This window comes from Chiloscyllium plagiosum, unplaced genomic scaffold (genome assembly GCF_037043375.1).
Source record: "Chiloscyllium plagiosum isolate Xiang-an unplaced genomic scaffold, Cpla_swu_hap1 HiC_scaffold_25, whole genome shotgun sequence".
NCBI classification, from domain to species: Eukaryota; Metazoa; Chordata; class Chondrichthyes; order Orectolobiformes; family Hemiscylliidae; genus Chiloscyllium; species Chiloscyllium plagiosum.
Genome location: NW_028270163.1, coordinates 2086667 through 2109552, shown reverse-complemented (window position 1 = coordinate 2109552; position 22886 = coordinate 2086667). Strand labels below are relative to the sequence as shown.

Sequence of the window (22886 nt, the reverse complement as noted above, 5' to 3'; positions counted from 1 at the left end):
TGGATCCAAGTCAGACGACTGCACTTCCCATATTGATATCCATTTGTTACCGTTTGGTCCACTCACTTAGTCTGTCCCTTGAGTAATCTTCTGTTCCCGGCTGCTTATCTTCCTGTTCCTTACAATTTAGTGTTATCTGCAAACTTGGACAAGTGACTGTCCATTCCTTCATCTAAGTCTCTATGGTATAATATAACAAAGCTAAAATCCTAATACAGATCCCTGGAGGACAACACATCCCTTCAAACTGATTACTAACTACGTATCCCTACTGCTTGTCCCCTATCTTCCAATAAAATAGTCATAACATTTCCTCCAATGGATTCCAAGATCTTGCAGCAAAACACATCCAATAATAATCTCATCACACTTCTGAGGCAGTGATCACTTTATCATTAACAGCTGCAATCAAGAAGCCCTCAAGTTAGGTTTTATTCTCAGCTGTGCAGGACTGTGTAACTTAATTGCACCTATGTTTCAACTCCAATTGAGTAATTTTAGCATATGATATCCTTTTACCAGTGTCAAGCTGTAAATCATTTGGAGGTAAATTATCACTTTAGACCTGCTCTGCTCACCTGTTGAATTAAGTTATGAGTTATGGGTTATTTATGAGTTTTGTATTATTGTATTTTATTTATTGCCACATATCTCAGAGGAAACAATGAAAAGTGCTTTGTCATCACAATCCAGCGCCAATTTGAGTTATAAGCAGAAGAAAAGGTTCAGAAATAGAGTTCATCTTATGTATAAAGGGTCTTGAAACACAGCTCCAGAGTTTTTGCAAGATCTCTGCAAGAAAATGAACTCCCCACGGTAATGGGATGATTAAGTGTTTGAAGTTCATTGTAGGAGAATAATGAAGAGAAGAATGAACTATCACAGTGTTCTGGTCATTGGAAAGGGGTGAGTTAATGAGTTTGTGAGTTCCTAACAGACAAAGAGCTTAGCAAATTGGTTGTAGACTGTACAAGCTGTTACGTACCAGTTTGAAGAGTTCCAGAGCTGCATGTTTCTCTGCTCCTTCCAGGTATGTGAGAGGCTGTTGTAGAGGTTGGTTCAATACCTGTAACTGAGGGACCTGCATAAGAACAAAATTCAACAGTAAGTTTATAAACAACATTCTGAGCATGTGAGGAGTTGCACTGCTTTCTTTATTTGCTTATATTTCTACAAATATCTGCTTTAAAGGGTGGTCTCTGGTAGAAGATTAAGATTACAGAAGCCAATTTCAATTGATCTTAGTCCTATCTTAACCCTATACTCCTTTGGAAAATAGCTCCCTTCTGGAAGTGTGGTAGTCGTGAATTTCTCTTCACTACGACGGGATGGTGGCACAGTGGTTAGCACTGCTACCTCACAGCGCCAGAGACCAGGGTTCAATTCCTGCCTCAGGCAACTGTCTGTGTGGAGTTTGCACATTCTCCCTGTGTCTGCATGGGTTCCCTCCAGGTGCTCTGGTTTCCTCCCACTGTCCAAAAGTGTGCAGGTTAGGTGAATTGGCTATGCTAAATTGCCATAGTGTTAGGTGAAGGTGTAAATGTAGGGGAATGGGTCTGGGTGAGTTGCTCTTCGGAGGGTCAGTGTGGACTTGTTGGGCTGAAGGGCCTGTTTCCACACTGTAAGTAATCTAATCTAATGATACTCATTTAATGAGCTAGTGAAGACACAATGGGCTGAATAGCCTCCTTCTGCACCATCAAACTTCTGCAATTCTGTAATTTGTGATTCTCTTAGCCCTATTTTAACTGGGAATGGTTACAAACACAAGTTATAGCATAGATACCAGACATGGAAAAAATGCAAAATGGATGAAATAGCCTGAGCTTGGAGTCAGGAAACTTAGACAGGGGTGTTTTGAATGTTAAGACAGTCATTGTTAATTTATAGGCAGGCTGAGCTCTTGAACAGTATCTGAAGTGTGGAAGATGCTTCTTATGGCCTTCAGATCCAACAGATGGATAACAAAAACAGAAATTGCTGGAAAAACTCAGCAGCTCTGGCAGCACCTGTGTGGAGAGAGTCAGAGTTAATGTTTGACGTTAACCCTTCAGAACACAACAGTTGGTTCTATATTGCTTCAGAATTGAAATGTGGATATATTTTGGGGGGGGTTGAGAAATGGCTCATGCTCTTCCTATGCTTGTCTTGGGGAGTTTGGAGAAATGAGTTTTGATTATTTCCTATTTTTATCTGCTTCAGGAATGAACACAGCAGCCAATAGTATATGGCATTGGCAAATGAATTGTACAAACATTTTCTTTTTGAACTATATTCATACTGAGATTAATTAATTCACAGGATGTGGGAGTCACGTGCAAGACCGGCATTGATACCCATCCTCAGTTGCTGAGAGAAGATGGTGGGGAATTGCCCTCTTAAAGAATATGGAATCCCATACAAGGCATTTTCAGAGAGAAGCCGGAGATGTGTTGCTGGAAAAGCGCAGCAGGTCAGGCAGCATCCAGGGAACAGGAGAATCGACGTTTCGGGCATAAACCCTTCTTCAGGGAGAAGAGAGAAGTTAAGCATCAGCAATTGGGTACACTAACGATGTTGTATAGTTGTAACAAAATACAAGGTGCTCAGATGTGGGCGGCACGGTGGCACAGTGGTTAGCACTGCTGCCTCACAGTGCCAGAGACCCGGGTTCAATTCCCGCCTCAGGCGACTGACTGTGTGGAGTTTGCACGTTCTCCCCGTGTCTGCGTGGGTTTCCTCCGGTTTCCTCCCACAGTCACAAAGATGTGCAGGTTCAGGTGAATTGGCCATACTAAATTGCCCATAGTGTTAGGTATGGGGTAAATGTAGGGGTATGGGAGGGTTTCGCTTCGGCGGGTCGGTGTGGACTTGTTGGGCCGAAGGGCCTGTTTCCACACTGCAATCTAATCTAATGACTTGTGGCCCTGCACAGCAAATGATCAGCAAATGTTCAAACCAACAAAACGATACATACTTCAATCCCACTCGATTGTGCTGTCAGTACCAGACATCTGCAAACCTGTCAGTACACTTAGTGTTCCCACCCTTTCCCATACCCTCCTTCAGCATCATTTACTATAAATGATGATATTCCTGAGTCCGACGAGCCAGAATCTTTAAGACACGCATCCTTTTCCATTGCTGCTTCATCAATGACTTTGATTCTGTTCTTCACTACTTCATTTCTCTCTCTCTTTCTTTCTTTATTCACTCATAGCATGGGACTGAATACAGAGTAAAGCTCTCCCTTTTCTTTCAAACTGAAAGCAAGGCCACCTCTATTCTTGCTGAAAGTAAACCTTCCTCTACACTGTCCCCATCAAATACTCCCAAGACACAAACAGCACAGGTTAGTCACAGAATTAAAGCTCCCTCCACATAGTCCCCATCAAACACTCCCAGGACAAGGTCAAAAATCACACAACACCAGGTTATAATCCAAAGGGTTTATTTGAAAACACTAGCTTTCAGAGAGCTGCTCCTTCATCAGGTGCTAGTGAGACAAGAAGATCTTAGACACAGAATTTATAAGGAAAAGACCTTTTCATTATGAATTCTGTGCCTAAGGTCTTCCTCTCCTACTAGCACCTGAAGAAGAAGCAGTGCCCCGAAAGCTAGTGTTTTCAAACATATGTCTTTGGTTGCGAATCCGATCATGTCAAATGGATCAGTCGGAATGACAGAGGCAATGAGGAATTTACAGGAGCTCAGGGGTGTGTTATAGATGGCAGTGAAAGGAAGGGAGAAAAGCCACAGATACAGTCAGATAGATGGGCTAACTCCAGGAAAGGTAAGAGAGGGAGGTGGGTAGTGTAGGAGTCTTCTGTGGCTATACCCATTTCAAACAAGTATGCTGTTTTGGAAAATGTAGGGAGTGATGGATTCTCGGGGGAACGTAGTATGAACAGCCAAGTTTCTGGCATCGAGACTGGCTGTAATGCAATGAGGGATACGGCCGGTTCCAAGAGATCGATTGTGTTAAGGGACTCTCTAGTCAGAGGCACAGACAAGACATTTATGTGGCCAGCAATGAAAATCAGAATGGTGTGTTACCTCCCTGGTGCCAGGGTCAAGGGTGTCTCCAAGAGGGTGCAGAATGTTTTCAAGGTAGAGAGGGACCTGCAGGAGGTCATTGTACACATTGGAACCAATGACATAGGAAGGGAAAAGAATGAAATTCTAAAGGGAGAACACAGAATGTCAGGCAGGAATTTGAAAAGGAGGTCTTTGAGGGTTAGGAGGACATAGCAGATGAATGTGTGGCTGAGGAGCTGGTGCATGGGGGAAGGGTTCACATTTTTGGGTCATTGGAACCTCTTCTGGGGTAAAAGTGACTTGTACAAGAAGGATGAATTGCATCTGAATTGGGAGGGGACTAATATACCGGCAGAGAGATTTGCTAGAACTGTTCGGGGGAGGGGGGAGGGGGTGAGAGAGCCTGGATAGAGGGAGATAGTGAGGAAATACATCAATCAGAAACTGGTACAGTTGAGACAGAAGTGAGTCAAACAGTCAGGGCAGGCTGGAATGAAGCAGAGAACAAGGTAAGACTGATAAATTAAATTGCATTTATTTCAATGCAAGAGGCCTGACAGGGAAGGCAGATGAACTCAGGGCATGGTTAGGAACATGGGACTGGGGTATCATAGCAATTACAGAAACATGGCTCAGGGATGGACAGGACTGGCAGCTTAATGTTCCATGATACATTGGAATGATAGAAAGGGAGACATTGGGAAGAAGGGGGAGTCGTGTTTTTGATAAGGGATAGTGTTGCACCTGTACGTATGGAGGATATTCCAGGAAATACTTTCAGAGAAGTTATTTGGGTGGAACTGAGAAATAAAAAAGGGATGATCACATTTTTTGGGAATGTATTAATAGTCAGTAGGAAATTGAGAAACAAATTTGTAAGGAGATTTCAGTTATCTGTAAGACTAATAGGGTGATTACAGAAGGGGATTTTAACTTTCCAAACATAGACTTGGGCTGCCAAGTGTTAAGGGTTTAATTGGAGAGGAATTTGTTAAGTGTGGACAAGAAAATTTTATGATTCAGTATGTGGATGTATCTACTAGAGAAGGTGCAAAACTTGACCTACTCTTGGGAAATAAGGCAGGGCAGATGACTGAAGTGCCAGTAGGGGAGCACTTTGGGGCCAGCAGCCATAATTCTATTAGTTTGAAAATACTGCTAGGAAAGGATAGATTGGATCTAAAAGTTGAAGTTCTAAATTGGAGAAAGGCCCATTTTGACCGTATAGGGCAAGAACTTTTAAAAGCTGATTGGGGGCAGGTAAAGGGAAGGCTGGAAAATGGGAAGCCTTTAGAAATGAGATAATGAGAGTCCAGAGATAGTGTATTCCTGTTTGAGTGAAAGGAAAGGTTGGTAGGTGTAGGGAATGCTGGATGACTAACGAAATTGAGAGTTTGGTTAAGAAAAAGGAGCGATCGAGTGAATTCTTAGAGTATAAAGGCAGTAGGAGTATACTTAAGAGGGAAATCAGGAGGGCAAGAAGGGGACATGAGGTAGTTTGGCAAATAGGATTAAGGAGAATCCAAAGGGTTTTTATAAATACATTAAGGACAAAACCGTAACTATGGACAGAATAGGGCCCCTCAAAGATCAGCAAGGCAGCCTTTGTGTGGAGCCGCAGGAGATGGGGCAGATAATAAATGGGTTTTTTGCATTAGTGTTTACTGTGAAGAAGGACATGGAAGATATAGAATGTAGGGAAGTAGATGGTGATGTCTTGAAAAATGTCCGTATTACAGTGGAGGAGGTGCTGATGTCTTGAAATGCATAAATCCCCAGGACTTGACCAGGTGTGCCCTTGAACTCTGTGGAAAATGAGGAAAGTGAATGCTGTGCCTCTTGCTGAGGTATTTGTATCATCGATAGTCACAGATGAGGTGCTGGAAGAGTGGAGGTTGGCTGACATGGTGCCACTGTTTAAGAAGGGTGGTAAGGACAAGCCCGGGAACTATAGACCGGTGAGCCTGATGTCGGTGGTGGGCAAGTTGTTGGAGGGAATCCTGAGGCGCAGGTTGTACATGGTATTTGGAAAGGCAAGGACTGGTTCAGGATAATCAACATGGCTTTGTGCGTGGGAAATCATGTCTAACGAACTTGATTGAGTTTTTTGAAGAAGGAACAAAGAGGATTGATGAGGGCAGAGTGGTGGATGTGATTTATATGGACTTCAGTAAGGCGTTCGACAAGGTTCCCCATGGGAGACTGGTTAGCATGATTAGATCTCTTGGAATACCGGGAGAACTGGCCATTTGGAAATAAAACTGGCTCAAAGGTAGAAGACAGAGGGTGGTGGTGGCATGATGCTTTTCAGACTTGAGGCCTGTGACCAATGGAGTGACACAAGGATCGGTGCTTGGTCTACTACTTTTTTGTCATTTATATAAATGATCTGGATGTAAACATTGGAGTTAAAGTTCGTAAGTTTGCAGATGACACCAAAATTAGAGGTGCAGTGGAAAGTGAAGAAGGTTACCTCAGAGTACAAAGGGATCTTGATCAGATGGGCTAGTGTGCTGAGGAGTGGCAGATGGAGTTTAATTTAGATAAATGCCGGGTGCTGCATTTTGGAAAAGCAAATCAGAGCAGGACTTATACACTTAATAAGTTTCTAAGGAGTGTTGCTGAACAAAGAGACCTTGGAGTGCAGGTGGATAGGATAGTGAAGAAGGCGTTTGGTATGCTTTCCTTTATTGGTCAGAGTATTGAGTACAGGAGTTAGGAGGTCATGTTGCAGCTGTTCAGAACATTGGTTAGACCACTGTTGGAATACTGTGTGTAGTTCTGGTCTCCTTCCTATCGGAAGGATGTTGTAAAACATGAAAGGGTTCAGAAAAGATTTGCAAGGATGTTGCCAGGGTTGATTAGATTAGATTAGATTAGATTAGATTACAGTGTGGAAACAGGCCCTTCGGCCCAACAAGTCCACACCGACCCGCCGAAGCGAACCCACCCATACCCCTACCCCTACATTTACCCCTTACCTAACACTACGGGCAATTTAGCATGGCCAATTCACCTGGCCCTGCACATCTTTGGACTGTGGGAGGAAACCGGAGCACCCGGAGGAAACCCACGCAGACACGGGGAGAACGTGCAAACTCCACACAGTCAGTCGCCTGAGGCGGGAATTGAACCCGGGTCTCTGGCGCTGCGAGGCAACAGTGCTAACCACTGTGCCACCGTGCCGCCCACTTGGGGAATATGAGCTACAGGGAGAGGTTGAACAGACTGGGGCTCTTTTCCCTGGAGTGTCGAAGGCTGAGGGGTGATGTTATAGAGGTTTATAAAATCATGAGGGGCATGGATAGGATAAATAAACAAAGTCTTTTCCCTGGGGTGGGGGATTCCAGAAGTATAAGGCATAGGTTTAGGATGAGAGAGGAAAGATATATAAGGGACCTAAGGGACAAAGTTTTCACGCAGAGGGTGGTGCATGTATGGAATAAGCTGCCAGAGGAAGTGGTGGAAGCTGGTACAATTGCAGCATTTAAAGGGCATCAGGATGAGTAAATGAATAGGAAGAGTTTAGAATGATATGGGCCAAGTGCTGGCAAATGGGACTAGATTAGGTTGGGATAGCTAGTCAGTATGGATGAGTTGGACCAGAGGGTCTGTTTCTGTGCTGTACATATCTATGACTCTAAAGAAACTTGTTGAACTATAACCTGGTGTCGTGGGATTTTTGACTTGTCCGCGCCAGTCCAACACTTACACCTGCACATCATGACTCCCAGGCCAGGTAAAGCATGGGGTTAGCTGCCTCAACACTGTCTGAACAACATTCCTTAACTCCAATACTATGGGAACATCATCACAACACAACATAATTTTCAAACCATTTTCCTCCTAGCATTTCCTTTCCCTGGAAAGATCAATTTACTGCTGGATCAGTGTTTGTTTTATCTGCAATCCAGCTAGAGTGGATTTATTGCTGTAATCCTGGTTGTACTGACTGCCATATACAGAGATGTATGAAGCATATTAGTAACCAGCAGGACGTGATCATCAAATACCCAATTGCGGTGTTAAACATTCCATGGTTTCCTTGCTCAGAAATCAAGATAAAATTTATTGCTCAATGAGTCTATGCCCTACCATAAACAGAATATTTCAGCCACTTTTATAAATCTTATTGAATTGTCGATTATGCATTAACTCTCAGAGTCATTCTGGCACAATAGAAGGCCACCCGGCCTATCAAGTCACCCCCTGCTATTCTCCTACAAAACAGAGATACTACTTTGGATATATAGATTCATACAACACAGAAATTTTGTGGATGGGAGCAAGGAGGGGGTCTCAACTCCCATTTGTGATGCATTAGGAGAGAGCTGTTGTAATCATTTGATTTGTTCAGCTTTACCTATTCATTGCACTTTCCTCCACAAACTATAGATCCATGCTTGAAATAACTCCACAGAAGCCAGCATCCCATCACCAAGAGACCTTTTCTTTACACATGGCGGAGAGTCTTTGACACTGATTCAGGTGGACTAAGCTTGGCCTTTTCTCTCTGGAGAGAAGGAGGAAGAGAGGTGACCTGATCGAGGTATACAAGGTAGTGAGAGGCATGGATAAAGTCAATAGCCAGAGACATTTCCCCAGGGCAGGATTGATTGGGACGAGGAGTCATAGTTTTAAGATATTAGGAGGAATGTATAGAGGAGACGTCAGAGGTAGGTTCTTTATGCAGAGAGTTGTGAATGCATGGAATGCGTTGCCAGCGGTGGGGTGGAAGCAGAGTCATTAGGGACAGTTAAGCAACTGCTGGACAGGCACATGGACAGCAGTGAGTTGAGGGGTGCGTAGATTAGGTCATTTTATTTTACATTAGGAGTAATCCTCGGCACAGCATTGTAGGCCAAAGGGCCTGTTCTGTGCTGTACTTTTCTATGTTCTATGATTCACATTCCTCAGAGCCAGCTCTCAGTAAGCAGAACCTCGAGACTCCCTACTGAGGCTATTAATTTGGTTATGTTCCATGAGGTCCACCTGGCTGACTTCATGACAATGCCCTCTGAGTCTGAGGGCATAGCTTGGTTCTTTTTTTTTGTAGCTCCTCCTGGGACGTATCACTGGTTCAGGTCCCTCCAACTCTGCCTTGATATGCATGGCATGTAACTCACCTCTTGCTCCTCAGGTGTTCTCGAAGAAATTAATTCTCCCCTTCAATGATTATACCATCTTCTTTTTGAGCTATACCTGTATTGCCTCAGTGGATGAGTCTTCCAGTATTATTCTGAGTGGAGATGTGACAGTGACCCTGATCAGGAATGCAACTCCTCCACCTCTTTTACCTTCCTTTCTATCTCGCCTCAAACAACAAAACTCTGAAACACTGAGCAGCCAGTCCTGTCCCTCTCTCAACCAAGTCTCTGTAATGGCCACAATATTATAGTCCTATGTACTGATCCAGGCTCTAAACTCATCTACCTTACCTATAATACTTTGCATTGAAATAAACACACTTCAGTCCATTAGTACCATCATGTTCATTTGCATGTCTCTGCCTGTCCTACCTTTCCATCTTAACAGTCCTAACATTTTCCTTCCACTTCCTGACTTATTGCTCTGCTTCCTAGCCATCTGCCACTTTAGTTTCAACTCTCCTGAATAGCACTAACAATGCTCTTTTGTTTCCTCATCACCATCAACTGTTTTAATTTTTCCAGGATCAGATCTTTTTAAGACCACAGTCTGATATTGTCAGTGGTGAGTGGAAGAGTGTTTAGAAAACTTAAAACCAGAACAGACCATTCCAATGGTGACACCATTGGTGGTGTATCTGCTACTTGGCCTTCTGGGTGGTATTTCAACTGAGATTTTGTGCACTCAGAATGAGAGCCCACTGCTGAATTTGACCTGAAGCTATCGGTGGCATGGCCTTGTCTTCTTTAAGTAATCCAGGGATTTGTGGTCCATTACTATTACAAATTTATGACTGCAAAGGTATTGGCAGAACTTTCTCACTCCAAAGATGACTGTCAAACTTTCGTTCTCTATCTAGGTATAATTGCGCCCTACATCAACCAAACTCCAGGAAGCAAGCACGATTGGGTGTTCCTCTTCATTGGGCCTTCTGTAAACCAAGACTACCCCAATATTGTACGGGTAGGCATCGCATGTTATCACCAGATCTCGCCTTGGATCAGAGTGTGCCAACACTCTACTTGATGATAGTGGCTTCCTCAATTCCCTAAAGGTTACTTCTTGGCTACAAGACCATTTCCAAGGCTCACACTCTTTAACTAGCAGGTGCAAGTGTGCCAGGATGGAGGCCTGGTTATACATGAACTTTCAGTAATCATCAATCCAAGGAAAGACCTAAGCTCCAGTGCAGATGTGGGAACTGGGACACCTTTGATCTCCCTCACTTTATCTTTCAACGGGTGTTACCTGGTCTTGTCAACTCTGTAGCTCTAGTCATCTGGGGTGCCTGGAACACACATCTTTCCCTTGTTCGGCATAGGCCACCTGGGAGAAACATCTAAGGACTATCTCTTAAGTTCTCTAAGTGCTCTTATTGGTCTTTCCTAGCCTGTCATTCAGATAAATGGCGACCTGGGTAAATCTTGTAAAATCTTCTCCATCATCCAATGAAAAATGACACTGGTCGATGTTACCCCAAATGGCAGACTTGAATGTTGGTATGAACCCTTATGGGTTTTAATTGTAGCATAGAGGGAATCCTCAACTAACCGTAACTGCCAGTATGTATGGCTCATGTTCAGCTTCATGATGAACAGACACCCCACTAGCTTTGTGTATAAGGCCTCTATGCGAGGAATTGATTATTTATCCAGCTATGAGAAGCAGAATATCATTTGCTTAAAATTCCCACAAAAGTGAACCAACTCATCGGGCTTCCAAATGTTTGACTAGTGCTACCCACTGTCGGCAAACTGCACTGGTTTGATGATTCCTTCACTTTCCAACCTCCTGATTTCTGTCTCTACTTTTGCCCCTAGGGCAAATAGCACTGGGCGGGCCTTGCAGAATTACAGAATTGCTTCCTGATCAACGTGCAAGGTGGCCTTGGCTCCTTTGACAGTCATTAGACCTTCCTGAAAAACGTCCAGGTATTTATAATTAGGACTTCACTCAGGCAGCCATTTTCTAATCAAAAAAATGTTGAACAAATCATTGTGAATCTTTTGCAACCAATTTCACTCCATCAGGCTTGGGTCCAAGCCTTTTACTATAAGCAGTAGTAACTGAACCAGGTGCTTCTCATATGGGACCAGAACCGAAGTTTTACGGTTAATCTGGAAAGGTTCCCCAATATAGTCCTCAGCCTGGCCAAGGTCTTACGCAAACCCTTAGGTTTGAGTCCAGAGCAAATTTTGTTAAAGACAGGTTTTGCAATCACTGATGCAGGTGCACTGATATTAACGTTCACTTGAACCATGTGATCACTTAACCAGCCATTTGGTTCAGCTTTGGGTGTTCAATTTAACTGTTTCAGGCCAGATGTACAAGAGCTTTCCAGGGTGTGCACTCTCCTAGATACCGGCCTGTGAGTTCTCTTACTCAGTTCAGGCCTAGAACATAGAACATAGAACATAGAAGAATACAGCGCAGTACAGGCCCTTTGGCCCTCGATGTTGCGCCGATCCAAGCCCACCTAACCTATACTAACCCACTATCCTCCATATACCTATCCAATGCCCGCTTAAATGCCCATAAAGAGGGAGAGTCCACCACTGCTACTGGCAGGGCATTCCATGAACTTACGACTCGCTGAGTGAAGAACCTACCCCTAACTTCAGTCCTATATCTACCCCCCCTTAATTTAAAGCTATGCCCCCTTGTAATACCCGACTCCATACGCGGGAAAAGGTTCACACTGTCAACCCTATCTAACCCCCTAATCATCTTGTACACCTCAATCAAGTCACCCCTAAACCTTCTTTTCTGTAATGAAAACAGCCCCAAGTGTTTTAGTCTTTCCTCATACGATCTTCCTTCCATACCAGGCAACATCCTGGTAAACCTCCTCTGCACCCGTTCCAGTGCCTCCACATCCTTCCTATAGTATGGCGACCAAAACTGCACACAATATTCCAGATGCGGCCGCACCAGAGTCTTATACAACTGCATCATGACCTCAGGACTCCGGAACTCAATTCCTCTACCAACAAAAGCCAATACGCCATATGCCTTCCTCACCGCACTATTTACCTGGGTGGCAACTTTCAGAGATCTGTGTACATGGACACCAAGATCCCTCTGCTCATCCACACTACCAAGTATCCGACCATTAGCCCAGTACCCCATCTTTTTGTTATTCTTCCCAAAGTGAATCACCTCACACTTAGCTACATTGAATTCCATTTGCCACCTTTCTGCCCAGCTCTGCAGCTTCTCTATATCCTGCTGTAACCTGCCACATCCTTCCTCACTGTCAACAACTCCTCCGACTTTCGTATCATCCGCAAACTTGCTCACCCAACCTTCTAACCCCTCTTCCAGGTCATTTATAAAAATGACAAACAGCAATGGTCCCAAAACAGATCCTTGCGGAACACTGCTAGTGACGGCACTCCATGAAGAAACTTTGCCATCAACTACTACCCTCTGTCTTCTGCCATCCAGCCAATTCCTAATCCAAACCTCCAACTCACCCTCAATGCCATATCTCCGTATTTTCTGCAGTAGCCTACCATGGGGAACCTTATCAAACGCCTTACTAAAATCCATATATACCACATCTACCGCTTTCCCCTCATCAACCTCCTTCGTCACCTTTTCAAAGAATTCAATAAGGTTTGTGAGGCACGACCTGTCCTTCACAAAACCATGCTGACTATCCTTGATCACATTATTCCTATCCAGATGTGCATAAATCCTATCCCTTACAATTCTCTCTAAGACTTTGCCCACAACAGAAGTGAGACTCACCGGCCTATAGTTACTAGGGTTATCCCTACTCCCCTTTTTGAACAAGGGAACCACATTTGCTATCCTCCAGTCTTCTGGCACTACTCCTGTAGACAAAGAGGACATAAAAATCAAGGCCAATGGCTCTGCAATCTCCTCCCTTGCTTCCCAGAGAATCCTAGGATAAATGCCATCAGGCCCAGGGGACTTATCTATTTTCACCTTTTCCAGGATTTCCAACACCTCTTCTCTACATACCTCAAAGCCATCCATTCTACTTATTTGTGACTCAGTATTCACATCGACGACAATGCCCTGTTCCTGAGTAAATACTGAAGAAAAGTATTCATTCAGTGTCTCCCCAATCTCTTCCGCCTCCACACGCAACTTCCCACTACTATCCTTGACTGGACCTATTCCTACCCTAGTCATTCTTTTATTCCTAACATACCTATAGGTTTTCCCTAATCCTATCGACTAAGGACCTTTCATGTCCCCTCCTTGCTGCTCTTAGCTCTCTCTTCAGGTCCTTCCTGGCTACCCTATAACTCTCAATCGCCCCAATTGAACCTTCACGTCTCATCTTGAGATAGGCCGCCCTCTTCCATTTAACAAGGGATTCCAATTCCTTATTAAACCACGGCTCCCTCGCACGACCCTTTCCTCCCTGCCTGACAGGTACATAATTATCAAGGACACTCAATAGTTGCTCCTTGAACAAGCTCCACATATCATTTACACTATTGCCTTGGAGTCTACTTTTCCAAGCCACACATCCTAAGTCATGCCTCACCGCATCATAATTTCCCTGACCCCAGCTATAACTCTTGCCCTGTAGTACACACTTATCCCTCTCCATCACGAGAGTAAAAATCACCGAATTATGGTCACTATCCCCAAAGTGCTCACCTACCTCTAATTCTAACACCTGGCCTGGTTCGTTACCCAGAACCAAATCCAGTATGGCCTCACCTCTTGTTGGCCTGTCTACATATTGTGTCAGGAAACTCTCCTGCACACATTGAACAAACACTGACCCATCTAACGAACTTGAGCTATAGCTTTCCCAATCAATATCAGGAAAGTTAAAGTCCCCCATAACAACCACCCTATTACTGTCACTCATCTCCTGAATCACCTTCCCTATCCTTTCTTCAATGATTCTAGGACTATTAGGAGGCCTGTAAAAGACTCCTAACAGGGTGATCTCACCTTTCCTATTACTAACCTCAGCCCAAACTACCTCAGATGGCAAGTCCTCATCCATCGTCCTTTCCACCACTGTAATACTATCTTTGACAAGCAATGCCACACCTCCCCCTCTTTTACCCCCACCTCTGACCCTACTAAAACATTTAAATCCTGGAACCTGCAACAGCCAATCCTGTCCCTGTTCTAGCCATGTCTCCGTAATAGCCACAACATCGAAGTCCCAGGTACCAACCCACGCTGCAAGTTCACCTACCTTATTTCGTATACTTCTTGCATTGAAGTATACACACTTCAAGCCACTTTCCTGTTTACAGACACCCTCCTTGGAAATTGATGCCATGTTCCTAACCTCCCTACACTCCAGGCCCTGCACCCTGAAGCTACAATCTGGGTTTCCATGCCCCTGCAGAGTTAGTTTAAACCCCCCCCAAGAGCACTAGCAAACCTCCCCCCAAGGATACTGGTGCCTAGTGGGATGCTTTTGCTGTCTTAAGTCCGCATACCGGCAGCAACTACAATAGCTTGCTGGTCCAGATCCTAAAGAAAATGTTAACTTTTTGCATGAGGCTTGGCTTTGTTTTGGAGTTTTGCTGCGGGCTGATCTAGAGTCCGTCTGTTCAGGCTATGTCCTAAATGCAATTGACTTCACTCAAATGGTGTCCACCAATTTCAGCCGGCCTGGCAAGGGTGTCCACTTCCATAGGCATATCTTCTAACTCAGATGCACCTCTTGCCGTATTTTCTAATGACAAAGCCCATGACAAAGTACCTGTTTGAAGTTGGGCCTCAGCTATAAGGCACTTTTGCACAGTTACATCATTAATCCCACGTACCAAATGGTCTCTCAGCATCTCATTCATGGTTAAGCCAAAGTCACATGTCTCTGCCAGTCATTAAAACCTCATGAAGAATCCCTGAAGGCAGAGAAGACCTGTGGTCTGCATGGTTTGCAACTCAGCCAGGATTCTAAAATGAGTAGCTATACTGATACTGGAAGCATGGGTTGTAATTTTCCAAAAATCCTTGGATTCTGGAGGAGTACCAGAAGATTGGTAAACTGCCAATGTGATACCACTATTCATAAAGGGAGAGAGGCAAAAACAATTAGCCTAACATCCATTGTTGGAAAAATTATGGAATCAATTGTTCAGAAAGTAATACCAGCATATTTGTAAAATCATAATCTAATCATGCAGATTCAGCATGGTTTCATGCTAAGGAAATCGTGTCTGATTAAATTTACTAAGAGTTTTTTGAAGAATAGATGGGGAACCAATAGATGTGTTGTATTTGGGCTTCCAGAATGTGATCAACGAGGTACATCAGAAAAGACCCCCAGTGGGGATCCACGGGGATCAGTGGTGGTACTAAAAATATCAACAACAAATGTTAATAAACTGTAGCCAAACTTGCAATGACATTAAAATAGGTGGAAAGACAAGTTGTGAGAGGGATACAGTTTCTGGAGATATATTGATAGGATAAGTAAGTGGGCAAAAAGTTGGTAAATGGAGTATCATTCAGAAAAATGTGATGTTGATCATTTTGAACGGGGAACAAAAAAACAGTACTATTTAAACAGAGAAAAATTGCAGTAAGCTGCAACACAAAGGGACTGGGGGGGGGGAGGGGAACTTGTACATGAAACACAGAAAGCTAGCACACAGGGGCAGCAGGTAATCAGGAAGGCTAATGGAATGTTGGCCCTTATTTCAAGAGGCTTGAAGAATAAAAGTAGGGAAGTCTTACTACAACAAAGTTCTGGTGAGACCACAGTTGAAGTACTGTGACAGTTGTGGTCCCTTTATTGAAAGAAGGATATAATTTCATTGGAATTTCAGTAAAGGTTCACTAGGATGATCGGTATGGAGGGACTGTCTTTTGATCAAAGGCTAACCGGTTAAGACTCTACTCTCTTGAGTTTAGAAGAATGAGAAGTGATCTCATTGAAAGATATAGGATTCTTAAAGGCTGACAGGCTTAAAGTTGAGAGGATATTTCCCCTCGTAAGAAAGTCTTGAACCAAAAGGCATAGTTTCAGAATAAATTGTTGCCAATTTAAGACTGAGATGAGGAGGAATTTCTTCCCTCAGAAGATAGTGTGCTTTCCGAACTACTTGCCAGAGAGCAGTGGGGGCAGAGTGCTTGTGTATATTCAAGGCTGAGATGAATAGACTATTGATCACTCGGAGCATCAAGGGTTACATGGAAAAGGCAGGCAAGTAATTTTGAGAAATATCAGATTAGCCATGTTCCTACTGAATGAGGGCAGACTCAAGAGACTGAATGGCCTACTCCTGTTTCTACTTCTTATGTTCTTAAATCCAATCTGTGCAGCAATCCCATCACTTGCATATTTTGTTCATATCTAATTCATGATCTAATGCCTCCACAGCGCAGATTACTGTGCCTCTAAATAATTTAACGTTCACAGTACACAGTTCAATCTGCATCACATTAATCACACCAGTTAGCCTGAATGTCTCTCAAATTTATTTAATAATAGCTTATCATCTGATGGACATTTACCTTTGACCTCTAGCCTACAGGTTTCTGTCAGAATCTTAGTTCAGTCTGGCTATTAACATTATAGGAGAAAGTGAGGTCTGCAGATGCTGGAGATCAGAGCTGAAAATGTGTTGCTGGAAAAGCGCAGCAGGTCAGGCAGCATCCAGGGAACAGGAGAATCGACATAAGCCCTTCTTCAGGAATGAGGAAAGTTTGTCCAGCAGGCTAAGATAAAAGGTAGGGAGGCGGGACTTGGGGGAGGGACGTTGGAAATGTGATAGGTGGAAAGAGGTCAAGGTGAAGGTGATAGGTCAGACTGGGGTGGGGGCGGAGAGGTCAGGAAGAAGATGTCCTTGGAGGGAGGTGAGGGGGGAGGTGTGGGCGCAAGTCTTGCACCTCCTGCGGTTGCAGGGGAAGATGCCGGGACTGGAGGTTGGGTTGGTGGGGGGTGTGGATCTGACAAGGGAGTCACATCTACTACAAACTGACCGACTCCCACAGCTACCTGGACTACACCTCCTCCCACCCTGCCCCCTGTAAAAACGCCATCCCATTCTCCCAATTCCTTCGTCTCCGCCGCATCTGCTCGCAGGAGGACCAGTTCCAAAAACGTACAATCCAGATGGCCTCCTTCTTCAAGGACCGCAATTTCCCCCCGGACGTGGTCGACGATGCCCTCCACCGCATCTCTTCCACTTCCCGCTCCTCTGCCCTTGAGCCACGCCCCTCCAACCGCCACCAGGACAGAACCCCACTGGTCCTCACCTACCACCCCACCAATCTCCACGTACAGTGCATCATCCGCCGTCATTTCCGCCACCTCCAAACAGACCCCACCACCAAGGATATATTTCCCTCCCCTCCCCTATCAGCATTCTGTAAAGACCACTCCCTCCGTGACTCCCTCTTCAGATCCACACCCCCCACCAACCCAACCTCCAGTCCCGGCACCTTTCCCTGCAACCGCAGGAGGTGCAAGACTTGCGCCCACACCTCCCCCCTCACCTTCTTCCAAGGCCCCAAAGGAAACTTCCATATCCGCCACAGATTCACCTGCACCTCCACACACATCATCTATTGCATCCTCTGCATCCGATGTGGCCTCCTCTATATTGGGGAGACAAGCCGTCTACTTGCAGAGCGTTTCAGAGAACACCTCTGGGATACCCGGACCAACCAACCCAACCACCCTGTGGCTCAACACTTCAATTCCCCCTCCCACTCCACCAAGGATATGCAGGTCTTTGGACTCCTCCATCGCCAGACCACAACAACACGACGGTTGGAGGAAGAGCGCCTCATCTTCCGCCTAGGAACCCTCCAACCACAAGGGATGAACTCGGATTTCACCAGTTTCATCATTTCCCCTCCCCCCACCTTGTCTCAGTCAAATCCATCGAATTCAGCACCGCCTTCCTAACCTGCAATCTTCTTCCTGACCTCTCCGCCCCCACCCCAGTCTGACCTATCACCCTCACCTTGACCTCTTTCCACCTATCACATTTCCGACACCCCTCCCCCTAGTCCCTCCTCCCTACCTTTTATCTTAGATTAGATTACATTACAGTGTGGAAACAGGCCCTTCGGCCCAACAAGTCAACACCGACCCGCCGAAGCACTACCCACCCATACCCCTAACCTAACACTATGGGCAATTTAGTATGGCCAAATCACCTGACCTGCACATCTTTGGACTGTGGGAGGAAACCGGAGCACCCGGAGGAAACCCATGCAGACACGGGGAGAACGTGCAAACTCCACACAGTCAATCGCCTGAGGCGGGAATTGAACCAGATTCTGGCGCTGTGAGGCAGCAGTGCTAACCACTGGGCCACCGTGCCGCCCACAAACTTAGCCTGCTGGACAAACTTTCCTCATTCCTGAAGAAGGGCTTATGCCCGAAACATCGATTCTCCTGTTCCCTGGATGCTGCCTGACCTGCTGCGCTTTTCCAGCAACACATTTTCAGCTATTAACATTATAGTCAGTGATATGTTAAATGTTTCTTTCATCTCTGTTAAACTCAAAATATTCTATCCTGCACATTATCTATCTTCATGCATCCTGCTTTGATTGCTGTCTTCTACTGCAGAATCTCCTGAAGAATGTAAGAAAAAAAAGAAATAGGAGCATGAGTAGGCATTCAGCCCCTCAAGCCTGCCTTGCAATTCAGACATCAGAAGTCCAACATCAGGGCCAACTGGGCACCCTGAGCCAGTGGATGATTTTACTCGAACTTGGCTTCCTTGGGCTAGTTTCTGATGCTGGTGATCCAGTCAGAAGGCTGGCAGTTCTGAAGCCGAGCACCACCATTAGACGAGGTTGGTACTTCACAGGCAGTGGGTGATGTCAGGGACATTGAGGTCAAAGACATCCTCTGAATATCACTAAACCAGAGTAGTTGAGGTGGAATGCCCAGCTGAATGTGACCGCACATGATATGGGTCATATTTCTCCTGCTTCCTCTCTATATCTTCTTACAGTACCTTAAAGTGCTGATTTATGAATTTACTGAAGGGGTAGTTGTTGACATCTGCAGGAAGAGAGTTGTTGATGATGGCCTTAACCTGTGGTGGAGACACCTCGGCAACTTGATTCTCAAAGGCAGGTGAATGTCCTGAAAAGCAATGTGAAAAGTTAATGAGTATTAATGATCAAAGTACCACAGTGAAATCAGCTAATATCAACTTGAACACATAGCGTGTTGTCAACTGTTACAGTTGTGGTAGGCTTAAGCCCACCACATATTGTTCTTTGAGTTATGTGCTTATCATTGTGTGGTATTCAAGAAGTTTGTTGTGTGAATTGTCTTTGTTCCTGGTGGGGGTGTGTTCTCATTGTCCTGCTAATATACACATTATCTCTCACAGGCAACTCGAAAGAATGTGTGGTGGGAGGAGCCTATCATAACCTGTGAACACTCCAAAGCACCTTCTAGTTGAAAGACAGCAATTACATTCTGACCCAGTTGTAAAGTAGGAAACATAACAACTATGGAAGTTAATTTGACAGTTATGGAGTTAACATGGTGTTGTAATATATGTACAGGATCATATTGTAGAGCTCCAGTAACAAATAATGGTAGTGCAATGTGATAGGCTAGTTAAATCACTGATAAATGAACTAACACTGAAGACGATGGTGGTTTAATATGATATGTTAAGTGAAATGCGGTGAACCAGTGTGGCAGAAGATGATTAGAAACATAAAGCAAGCCAGTATAATTGGTTCTGCTAACTTTTTTAGAATAGATTCCCTACAGTGTGGAAACAGGCCCTTCGGCCCAACCAGTCCACACCGACCCTCCAAAGAGTAACCCACCCAGACCCATTTCCCTCTGACTAATGCAACTAACACTATGGGCAATTTAGCATGGCCAATTCACCTGGCCTGCACATCTTTGGACTGTGGAAAGAAACCCACGCAGACACGGGAGAATGTGCAAACTCCACACAGTCACCCTGAGGCTGGAATTGAACCTGGGATCGTGAGGCAGCAGTGCTAACCACTGAGCCACCATGTCACCCATAATGCTATTAGATAAGCGGGGGAACTAAGACTGTATAAAACTGCAGAAAGACAAAGGACTAGTGGGCAAACAGGAAAGATACCTTCTGATTGCCACAGCTTTATTTTGCAAATTAAAGTTTAATTTCGTGACGGATTTTCTGCAAGTCCTGATAATTCTTTACAGAGTATTGGGTGATTTTCCACAACCCAACCAATTTGCTTACAGCAAGCACATCACAAGCAGAACTGTTAATTGAGGGGTGGATATTAGACAAGACACCGAGGAAAACTGCCCAGTTCTTTAATGAAACTAGCAGTGCAGCACTCCTTCAGTACTGACCATCTGACAGGACAGCAATCCCTCTGTACTATTCGGCTGACGTGCAGTGATCCCGCAGTATTGACCCTCTGACAATGCAACACTCCCTCAGTATTGACCCTCTGATAGTGTAGCACTCCCTCAGGAATGACCCTCTGCCTGTGCAGCAATCCCTCAGTACTGACCTTCCATCAGTGTGCTGTGCCCTCAGTTTCTATGATATGCTATGCGTCAAGTAGGTTCACATATCTAACATATAAACCACAACCAACATTTTGATGACAGCACATTGAACATGAAAAACTAGTTGTCACAGCCAGTTAGTGGCAGTACATAGTTGCTAAAGGTTGAAAAGATGAAGCATCATCCAAGTTATGAAAGTGTTTTTCCCTAACAGTCAGCCATCAGTTTGTTAAAATTCAGAGCTCACCTTACAACTGTAATGAAAACAAAAGGCTCCAACTTTGTACTGAAGCACAGTGGGGTACTCTACCTACCTTGCTTTCTAAGGAAAGAAAACATGAGAGGCTGTTTAAGTGGTTCTGAAAGTTCCAAAGCACTGCTAGAAAATACAGCTTCAAACCACTGTAAAAACATTTTCTATACTAAAGCTGTGCAAATTTAGTTTTACAAATTAACCTCCAAGATATCTTACTCAACAGAACTCTACTATTCATGGTATATGTTACATGGGCTAATATATATAGGAGGAGAAAGTGAGGACTGCAGATGCTGCAGATCAGAGCTGAAAATGTGTTGCTGGAAAAGCGCAGCAGGTCAGGCAGCATCCAAGGAACAGGAGAATCGACGTTTCGGGCATAAGCCCTTCTTCAGGAATGAGGAAAGTGTGTCCAGCAGGCTAAGATAAAAGGTAGGGAGGAGGGACTTGGGGGAGGGGCGTTGGAAATGAGATAGGTGGAAGGAGGTCAAGGTGAGGGTGATAGGCCGGGGTGGGATGGGGGCGGAGAGGTCAGGAAGAAGATTGCAGGTTAGGAAGCGGTGCTGAGTTCAAGGGATTTGACTGAGACAAGGTGGGGGGAGGGGAAATGAGGAAACTGGAAAAATCTGAGTTCATCCCTTGTGGTTGGAGGGTTCCTAGGCGGAAGATGAGGCGCTCTTCCTCCAACCGTCGTGTTGCTATGGTCTGGCGATGGAGGAGTCCAAGGACCTGCATGTCCTTGGTGGAGTGGGAGGGGGAGTTGAAGTGTTGAGCCACGGGGTGGTTGTGGTTGGTTGGTCTGGGTGTCCCAGAGGTGTTCTCTGAAACGTTCCGCAAGTAGGCGGCCTGTCTCCCCAATTATAGAGGAGGCCACATCGGGTGCAGCGGATGCAATAGATGATGTGTGTGGAGATGCAGGTGAATTTGTGGTGGATATGGAAGGATCCTTTGGGGGTTTGGAGGGAAGTAAAGGGGGAGGTGTGGGCTCAGGTTTTGCATTTCTTGTGGTTACAGGGGAAGGTGCCGGGAGTGGAGGTTGGGTTGGTGGGGGGTGTGGACCTGACGAGGGAGTCACTGAGGGAGTGGTCTTTTCGGAACGCTGATAGGGGAGGGGAGGGAAATATATCCCTGGTGGTGGGGTCCGTTTGGAGGTGGCGGAAATGAGGGCGGATGATGCGCTGTACATGGAGATTGGTGGGGTGGTAGGTGAGGACCAGTGGGGTTCTGTCCTGGTGGCGGTTGGAGGGGCCGGGCTTAAGGGCGGAGGAGCGGGAAGTGGAGGAGATGCGGTGGAGGGCATCGTCGACCACGTCTCGGGGGAAATTGCGGTCTTTTGAAGAAGGAGGCCATCTGGGTTGTACGGTATTAGAACTGGTCCTCCTGGGAGCAGATGCGGCGGAGACGAAGGAATTGGGAATATGGGATTGCGTTTTTACAGCGGGCAGGGTGGGAGGAGGTGTAGTCTAGGTAGCTGCGGGAGTCGGTCGGTTTATAATAAATGTCCGTGTTGATTCGGTCACCCGAGATAGAAATGGAAAGGTCTAGGAAGGGGAGGGAGGAGTCTGAGACGGTCCAGGTGAATTTGAGGTCGGGGTGGAAGGTGTTGGTAAAGTGGATGAACTGTTCAACCTCCTCGTTGGAGCACGAGGCAGCGCCAATACAGTCGTTGATGTAGCGGAGGAAAAGGTGGGGTTGGTGCCAGTGTAGCTGCAGAAGATGGACTGTTCCACATATCCTACGAAGAGGCAGGCATAGCTGGGGCCCATGCGGGTTCCCATGGCTACTCCTTTGGTTTGGAGGAAGTGGGAGGATTGGAAAGAGAAGTTGTTCAGGGTGAGGTCCAGTTCAGTCAGTCGAAGGAGGGTGTCAGTGGAAGGGTACTGGTTGGTACGGCGGGAAAGGAAGAAGCGGAGGGCTTTGAGTCCTTCGTGATGGGGGATGGAGGTGTACAGGGACTGGATGTCCATAGTGAAGATAAGGCGTTGGGGACCGGGGAAGCGA

General features: G+C 45.4%; 1 protein-coding gene across 1 annotated transcript in view; it reads right to left on the bottom strand.

The window, feature by feature from the left end:
- myo15b (myosin XVB) overlaps positions 1–22886 on the bottom strand; it is a 267080-nt gene that overhangs the window by 191047 nt on the left and 53147 nt on the right. Inside the window, exons 4-5 of the mRNA XM_088000375.1 lie at positions 19104–19234; positions 986–1081 (exon numbers count right to left, since the gene is read on the bottom strand). Of these exons, the coding sequence (XP_087856501.1) occupies positions 986–1081; positions 19104–19234 (227 nt within the window). The remainder of the gene's footprint in view (positions 1–985; positions 1082–19103; positions 19235–22886) is intronic.